Genomic DNA, 9,038 nt, shown 5'->3' with positions numbered 1-9,038 from the left:
ATGATCCTTGGAAGGTCTCCAAGCAAGAAAGAACCTGGAATGATCCCCAAGAGCCTGGGATGGTCCCTGAGACCCCAGGATGGTCCCTGAGTTCTGGGATGGTCCCTGAGTTCCTGAAATGATCCCCAAGAGCCCAGAATGGTCCCTGAGTTCCTGGGATGCCCCAGCTGAGGACGGTCCCCAAGACCATGGGACGGTCCCCAAGCCAGGAGGCTCCCAGGGCGGTGCCCGTGCCAAGGGATGATCCCGAAGCTGGGACACCCCCATGCCCTGCACGGTGCCAGCCCCAGCAGGGGACGGGGCCCTCACTCGGGCTCATCCCTCTCCTGGCACCCCCAGCATTTCAGCTCCACCGAGGAGCGGCCGGAATTTCCCCAATCCTTGTCCCGCGTAAGCCGAGCGGAGCCAACGGCCCTGTTTAAAAATTTACATCTCCTTCTTGTGTTCCTGGGCCCAGTCTGGGATGGATGGGCTGCAGGAGGCCCTGGGAAGGCGGAGGGGCCAGGCAGGGCATGGATGGATGGATGGATGGATGGATGGATGGATGGATGGATGGATGGATGGATGGATGGATGGATGATAAGAATGATGCAATATTGATGTGCAGGGAGCTGCATCAGCCAGGGAACCCTCAGAGAACCCTCCCAGGATGTTCCATGGCCAAATCCTCCCTGTTCCATGAGATCCCTGCTCCAAAATGGGGTGGAAGCTCAGGGAGAGGCAGGGGGGAGTCTGGGTCACCCCGGTGGGCACCACCCTTGGCTGGGATGAGCAGGGATGAGCATCCCATTCCTGTGGGTTGGGGATTTTGGTCTGGAGCTGTTGGATTCAGCATCACCACGCTCAGGTGGGGAGAGGAAAATGGAATGAAGGGAGGAGTTGGGGGAAAAGAGCTGAAAATTGGGAATGAGGGAGAAACGCCGGCTCTAAAAGGCTCAGAATCACCGGTTTGGGGAGAACAGAGACATTTGTCACCAAATGTGCCCTGAGCTGGGAGTGTTCTCTGCAGGAGCCCTCCTGGGTGGGACAGGGCCGGTGGGATCCATCTGGGAAGGTCCGTCCTGGTCCAGCCCCACCATTCCAGCCGGGCACACACACGTGTCCCACCGGCCGTGGCTCGCCTGGGTGGCACATCCCGAGCTGGAATTGGGGTCTGGATTCAGGAGGAGGGAGCCAAACCCTTCCCCACAGCCCGAGATGGAGCCAAACCCTTCCCCACACCCCCCTGCCCTTCCCGGGCTGGGATGGGGCCGTGTCCCTCGGGAATGTCATGCATTAGTAATGGCCACCGATCCGATCCGCCCGCGCTGACGGCATTTCTTCCAGCGGGAGCAACAATCGGGCGTAACCGGAGCCGCACGGGGCCGGCGGGAGGCTCAGGTGTCCCCCGGGGACAGCGGGGTCACCGCGCGGGGCTCGGGGTGTCTGGGTGCCCACGGGGCTGGGGGCGTCCGGATGGACACACGGATGGACACACGGATGGACACAGGGCAGACACACGGATGGACACAGGGATGGACATAGGAATGGACACAGGGATGGACACAGGGATGGACAGGGATGGACTCAGGGATGGACAGGGATGGACACACGGATGGACACACGGATGGACACAGGGATGGACATAGGAATGGACACAGGGATGGACACAGGGATGGACACAGGGATGGACACAGGGCAGACACACGGATGGACACAGGGATGGACACACGGGTGGACACAGGGATGGACACAGGGATGGACACACGGCAGACACACGGATGGACACAGGGATGGACATAGTGATGGACACACGGATGGACACAGGATGGACATAGGGATGGATGCAGGGATGGACACATGGCACCGCCAGCAGGGCATCCCTGACATCCTGTCACAGACCCTTGGGGGTGGCATCAACCAAAGCCTGATGGTGGTGGCACCCAGGTCCCCACAGGGATGGCACCAAGCAGAGCCAGAGCCCAATGGAAATGGCACCCAAACCCCTTTGGGATGGCACCCAAAACCCCACAGGGAGAGCACCCAGATCTCCAGAGGGTCCTTGGAATTCCATGGGTGCAGCACCCACAGCCCTGTGGGAACCCAGAGACCCATGGGGATGGCGCCCCAAATCCCTTAGGGTGGCACCCAGGGAAATGGCCCCAAAGCCCCTTTGGGGTGGCACCCAGAGCCCAATGGGAGTGACACCAAAATCCCATGGGAACGGCACCCAAAGCTCCTTGGGGACAGCGCCCAAAGCCCTGCGTAGTAAAAGCCAGAGTGCCATGGGAATGTCACCCAGTGTCCCATGGGAATGTCACCTGGAACCCCATGGGAGTGTCACCCAGAGTGCCATGGGAATGTCACCCAAAGTGCCATGGGAATGTCACCCAGGGCCCCATGGGAATGTCACCCAGAGTGCCATGGGAATGTCACCCAGGGCCCCATGGGAATGTCACCTGGAACCCCATGGGAATGTCACCCATAGTGCCATGGGAATGTCACCTGGAACCCCACAGGAATGTCACCCAGAGTGCCATGGGAATGTCACCCAGTGTCCCATGGGAATGTCACCTGGAGTCCCATGGGAATGTCACCCATAGTGCCATGGGAATGTCACCTGGAACCCCACAGGAATGTCACCCCACAGTGATGCTCCCAGAACCCCTGAGGTGTCACTGTCACCCACATCCCCGGGAGCTCCAGGCTCGGGGCTTTGCCCTTTGACCCTGTCACAGACCGGGCACGGTGACACCTCTGGGTGTCCCCAGGGCAGGAGCAGCACCTGCCACCAGCTCTGTGTCCCTGTCCCCCCCGTCACCCTAACACTGCCCCCCCAAACCACAGCCACGCCCCGAGGGGGACAGCGGGGACAGAGCAGCCATGGGGACACTGCCGGGGGACAGGGAGGGCACCAGGACCGCGCCCGGCTCTGCCCGGACTGGGAGGGCACTGGCGGGGCACGGGGGCCACCTGCCGGGCGGAGGGGACAGCGACAGTGCCACCCCCTGGCCCTGGAGCCCCCGAGGGAGGGGACACAGCCGCGGGGGCGGGACTGTCACCTGGAACCCCATGGGAATGTCACCCAGAGTGCCGTGGAAATGTCACCTGGAGTCCCACGGGAATGTCACCTGGAACCCCATGGGAATGTCACCCAGAGTGCCATGGGAATGTCGCCTGGAGTCCCATGGGAATGTCACCTGGAACCCCATGGGAATGTCACCCGGTATCCCATGGAAATGTCACCTGGAGTCCCATGGAAATGTCACCCGGAGTCCCATGGGAATGTCACCCAGAGTGCCATGGGAATGTCGCCTGGAGTCCCACGGGAATGTCACCAAAGTCCCATGGGAATGTCACCAAAGTCCCATGGGAATGTCACCCGGTATCCCATGGGAATGTCACCAAAGTCCCATGGGAATGTCACCTGGAGTCCCACGGGAATGTCGCAGGGGCACAGCCCGGGGACAGTGTCACAGGAGGTGGCCCGGGCGGGGACAGTGTCGCAGCCCCCCTGGCAGCAGGTGGCACTGGCGTGACACAGAGCGTGTCCCCAGGCTGGTGACAAACAGCCCCGGGCTGGGGAGGAGGAGGAGGATGGAGAGGAAGGTCGGGCTCAGCCGCAGCTGCGCGGTGGCACCTGCAGGGTCAGGGCAGGTGAGCGGGGACAAGGGACGGGCCAGCCCTGTCACCTTCCCCAAACTCCCCCGTTCCCTGCACGCGGTCACCCAGCAAACAGCCCCTGTGCCTAATTAGCGCCGTTAATTAATGACCCACCTGGGACAGCTCCAGCTCCAAGGACACCTCGGGATACAAGGAATGGAGCAGGGGGTGCCTCGTGGTGCCTCATCCAGCCCCAAAATCATCCTAAAAATCCTAAAAATCCTAAACCTGAGCTTGGGGGCCGTGGCTGTGCCACAGAGATGGGATGAAAGGACATCATCACCTGAAGAGCTGCAAGAGGAACGGGTGAGGGTGGAGGAGACCTGCAGGACCTTCGGCCTCACCACCATCACCTCCAGGTGGTGCCTCTGGAGCTGCTCTGGGATGCAGGGCCCAGGATGGAGCCCAGGGCCGTCCCTGCAGCCCAAACACCAGGCACGGCTCAAGGTATGTACACATTTTATTTAAAAAAAAAGAAGTTTACATTTGAATTATACACAGCTATCGGAGAGGTTACACCCAGAGGAGAGGCAGCTGTGCCACTCTAGCAACCAACACCAGGAAAAAAGAGGAGAAAAAAGGAAAAATAACAAAAACTCAACTCAACCCAAGGGCAAAACCAGATCTCTGATGTGACAGATCTCTGCTCTCACCTGACAGGAACCCGGCACGGGGCGGGATTGTGGCTGTGGCAAAGGGGCAGCAGGATGTGGAGGGGGAAAAAAGGGATAAAATAAGAAAAAAATACAAAATTGTGAAAGATCTCCCAGGTGCAGCGAGCAGGGAAGGGGCACAGCTGAGGGATGGCTCAGGCTGTGGCACAGCGCTGCTCCCGGGGCCACCATCCCTGCTGGGGACAAAGCCAGCCCTGGGTGGGGACAGCGGGGACAGAGGGGCCTGGCAGTGCCCACCCGGCCTCTCCTTCCATGGAAACCTCGGGGAGAGAGGAGAAACGGCGGGGGGAGAAGGCAAAGGCTGCCCCAAAGCAGCTCCAGGGCTGTGGCAAAGCCTGGCAGCGGGGAGCCCATCCCAGGGTGGCGCCAACACTGTGGGTGAAGGAGAAAATCACCCTGAAAACGGGGAAAAAAGGATTGGAGATGATCAAATAAAGCTCTTACACCTTTCCATCCAGATTAGGTGGGTGAAGTTTTACATATTTTGGGGAGGGGAGATTTTTTGGGAGGAAAGGGGAGATTTGGGGTGAAAAGAAAGAGGTGGGAAATGCAGGAGGGGAAGCAGCAGTGGGGTCTGAGGGGGTACAGGACAGACCCCAGCCCACCCTGAGCTCCTTCACCTTCACCCAGCTCCTTCTCCCAGCACTTCTGGCAGCTGGATTTTCCTCCCAGGACAAGAGCTGGGTTTGTCTCAGCCTGGGAAGGGCTGGCAATGTTCATTTTTGGGGCTGAGCCACCAGCCTGGAAAGCTCAGTGAATCCATCCTGTTGTGTCTCACACAGCCAGCTGTGCTTCCCCAATTTTTGGGCATTATTTTTTTTTGGAATCCCAGCTTAGTGTTTCCCATCCAGCCCTAAATCCACATGAGGGGAATGATGGAGATGAAAAACCCTGCAAGGGAAGGGGGTGAGGGAATTAGAACACTATTTTTATACAATATTGAAAAAATACAAATTTTTATTGTGATTTCTTTTTTTTTTTTTTTTTTTTTTTTGGTTGCCTTTTTGTTTTTTTGTTCTGGTTTTTTTTTGTTGTTTTTTTTTTTTTTTTTTTTTTTCTCATTTTTTGAAGCTTTTTAAACTGAAATCACCACCCAGCACTTGACTCTACTCCTAAGTAGCACCTACAAGTAAAGGTTTATAGCACAAGCAAAACTGCCAGGGCAGCAGGAAAGCGAGTTCAACGTGGCCCCTCCCTCCCCAAATTAATGAGCAAACAACGTGCTAGATAAGAGTTAATTACATCATTACATGTTAAATAATTAATATTACCCTCCAACAAGCCACAAATGCTAGATAGAGAACTTCAGCACAGTACTAGCCACAGCCCTACACCACTGCTGGGAGAGGATGGGGAGGAGGAGGAGGAGGAGAGGGAAATCCTTTGCTTCGTGCCCGGAATTAACAGAAAGGAAATTCATGGTAGGATTTTTATTAAGGAAATTCATGCCAAAGCCAAGTGGGACTTGATGGAGTTTTTTGTTTTTCTCCCCCAAAAGCAACAGAAATAAAAGGAACTGATTGTGCTTTATGAATCAGAGGTGGGGCTGGGCTCTGCCAGCCCCAGCTCGGTGGAGTCTCAAAGGAAAAGGAAACAAAGGCCAAGAATTCTGGGGAAATGGCAAATGTACCAGTCTGACATTCAACACTCTGCTCCAGAGTCGCTCAGGGTGGGTTGATTTCTTCCTGCAGGTCGCATCACAAACAAAAAGATCTTGTCCAAACCCCTCCAAAAATCCCCAAAAGAAAACAGCAGGTAACATTCAGCTTTAAAAATCCATCTCAGCTTGAAGCTCCGACGCACAATTATCCCAATTCAAGTATCCCAAGGAGACATTTACTTATCAGATTTCTAGGAACAACAGCAAAAAAAAAAAAAATTAAAAATCTCTCAGTTTGCCGCAAGACACCAGGAGAAATCCAACATTCCAATTCCCAAACATCCTGGAAAAAAACCCAAAAAACAACAAAAAAAAAAAACCCTAAAAAAGAAAACCAAACCAACCAACGAAAAACCAAAGAGTGAATTCATTTGCTTCCTCAATTGGTGCTTTTTAGGCTTTTTTTTTTTTTTATTCAGCTCAAATTTTGTGTGGTTTTTTTTTCCTAGATATTTTTCTTTGTTAACTCTTAAGGAATTTTTATCCTGTTGTACACACACAAGCAGATGGGAACCAAGCTGGTGCAGAAGGGGGCAGGAAAGAAAGATTTAAAAAGAGACCAAAAAAAACCCCAAAAAGGAAAACGCAAATCGGTGCCGATGGATTAGTGGACTTGGGCCAACGGGACAATTCCGTGGAGCTGCAGCTCTGGCAAGGCCAATCCATCTGGTCAGAGGAGAATTCCCAGGACACAGCCAGGTCTGTCAGGTGTCTGAACCACACTTTCAGCACAAGAGGGAGTGGGGAAAAGAAAGCAAGAAAAAAACCCCCCAAAAACGGCAAAGCCAAGCGGGAGCCGTGAAGGGCAGCAGGTTCCAGAGGGGCAGAGGAAGGAGGAGTCGGGCTCCAGGCGCATCCCAGCTCCAGGAGCTTCCTCCTCATCCGTGGTGCTTCTGGGTGGTTCTTCCTCCCGGGCAGGGAGCAGGAGCATGCCCAGCCTCTCCCCGGGCCCCGGGGGCAGCAGGGCAGCTCGGCGCCCACGGTTCGGGAGGGCAGGGGATCCGCGGCTGAAATCCCCAGCAGGGCAGGAGGCTCTGCAGGGCCCAGAGCTGCACGCCCTGCACGGGGCTGCTCTGAGCTCAGGCCCTCCGGCCCAGCCTCTGAACACAGCCTGGGGGAGCCCCTAGATCCCCGCACCCCAGGGGCTGGACTTGGAGGGAACACCAACGTCTCAGGTGGAATCACCAACACCTCAGGTGGAATCACCAACGTCTGAGGTGGCAACACCAACACCTCAGGTGGAATCACCAACGTCTGAGGTGGAATCACCAACGTCTGAGGTGGCAACACCAACATCTCAGGTGGAATCACCAACGTCTGAGGTGGAATCACCAACACCTCAGGTGGAATCACCAACGTCTGAGGTGGAATCACCAACATCTCAGGTGGAATCACCAACGTGTCACGTGGGAACACCAACGTCTGAGGTGGAATCACCAACATCTCAGGTGGAATCACCAACATCTCAGGTGGGAACACCAACACTTCAGGTGGGAACACCAAGACCTCAGGTGGGAACACCAACACCTCAGGTGGAATCACCAACATCTGAGGTGGCAACACCAACACCTCAGGTGGAATCACCAAGATCTCAGGTGGAATCACCAACATCTGAGGTGGCAACACCAACACCTCAGGTGGAAACCTCGAGCCGACACCAAATCCTTCTCTTTTTTCTACCCTTTGTTTGGATTTTGGGGTTTTTTTGCTAATTCCCTCCCTCCCAGGGCAGCTGTTTGGTAGCACACCAAAGCTGACTTGGCCAAATGGAAAATCTCAAGGCATGCATCCTGCATATTGCTACCAGAATGGAATGTTGGGAATGCTCTAATGCACCTCGGGAACCGGGACATGACCGAGAAAATCAAGACCTAAAGGGTGATATATATATATTTATATATAAACACACACATATATATAAATATATATATATAGCTCAATGCTAGAATTCATAAAAACCTTGTTTAGTAATAAAAAAAATTGCTTTGTTTAAATATGAATATTATAGTCTGCTTCTCATGGTTAGGAAATTAGAGTCTCTCTGAAAAGCAGGTGCCTCCTCTACTACAACTCCATGTCCTGAGCCTCATCTTCAGAGAAGTCAGACATGGAGCTCTCGGATGAGCTGTCCCCGGTGCCTTCTTCCTGCTCTTTTAGTGCTTCTTCTGTTGCATATTTCTGGATGTATTCTGGAGGGGAGGGGAAAAAAGCAAAAAATGGGATAATTAGGGATGGGTAATCAACAGCTGTGGGATATTGGATAAATCAGATAAATGATTTCTTATAGAATTGTTGTAAAATAAATATCTATATCTATATCTATAATATGTAAAAAGTATATAATATATATTTAAATATATTAAAATACATATATTTAAATATTATATATATATTTGTGTTCTAAAATATAATTGCGAATAAAAAGTATTATGAAATATGATAAATGACCATAAATAATCACAAGAATTAATACTGATAAATCATGTAATATATAAATTATAAATGGCATATTTAATCAATCAGATAAATTATTTCTTATAGAATTGTTGTAAAAATTGTATAAAAATATATAATATATATTTAAATATAAAAAATATATATTTATATATAATATATATAGTTATGTTGTAAAATATAGTTGTGAATAAAAATTATCATGAAATAGGATAAATGACCATAAATTATCACAAAAAGTAATAATGATAAGTCATGGAAATATACAAATTATAAATGGCATATTTAATAAATCAGATAAATAATTTCTTATAGAAGTGTTGTAAAACATATGTATAAAAGAAAATATATGTATAAAAATATAATATATATATTTAAATATATTAAAATATATATTTATATACTTTATATATATATATACTTATGTTGTAAAATATAATTGTGAATAAAAATTATCATGAAATAGGATAAATGACCATAAATTATCACAAAAATTAATACTGATAAATCATGGAAGTATATACATTATAAATGGCATGTTTGACAAATCAGATAAATGATTTCTTGTAAAGCTGATAATATAAAATGTAATTGTGAATAAAAATGAT

The 9,038-nt window shown here is 51.1% G+C and overlaps 2 protein-coding genes across 3 annotated transcripts in view; both read right to left on the bottom strand.

Annotated features, from left to right (window-relative positions):
- Positions 1 to 6,366: 6,366 nt before the first annotated feature.
- LOC131557430 (uncharacterized) lies at positions 6,367 to 7,587 on the bottom strand. Of its 2 annotated transcripts, none has more exons than XM_058804640.1 (2): positions 7,236 to 7,587; positions 6,367 to 7,193 (listed from the first exon to the last, which is right to left on the bottom strand). In XM_058804640.1, the coding sequence occupies exons 1-2, from the start codon at positions 7,585 to 7,587 to the stop codon at positions 6,457 to 6,459; spliced, it is 1,089 nt and encodes a 362-aa protein (XP_058660623.1). In that variant the 3' UTR covers positions 6,367 to 6,456. The 2 variants fall into 2 exon arrangements, with proteins under 2 accessions (XP_058660623.1, XP_058660624.1); XM_058804641.1 differs by having other exon boundaries at positions 7,257 to 7,587.
- The window catches only part of UBE2H (ubiquitin conjugating enzyme E2 H), a 51,835-nt gene continuing 49,163 nt past the window's right edge, over positions 6,367 to 9,038 (bottom strand). The window contains exon 7 of the mRNA XM_058804642.1: positions 6,367 to 8,165. Within this exon, the coding sequence (XP_058660625.1) occupies positions 8,041 to 8,165 (125 nt within the window). The 3' untranslated portion in view covers positions 6,367 to 8,040. The remainder of the gene's footprint in view (positions 8,166 to 9,038) is intronic.

Source organism: Ammospiza caudacuta, chromosome 5 (assembly GCF_027887145.1).
Source record: "Ammospiza caudacuta isolate bAmmCau1 chromosome 5, bAmmCau1.pri, whole genome shotgun sequence".
Lineage (NCBI taxonomy): Eukaryota > Metazoa > Chordata > Aves > Passeriformes > Passerellidae > Ammospiza > Ammospiza caudacuta.
Note: the sequence above shows the minus strand (reverse complement) of the source record. Positions and strands in the feature narration are given on the sequence as shown.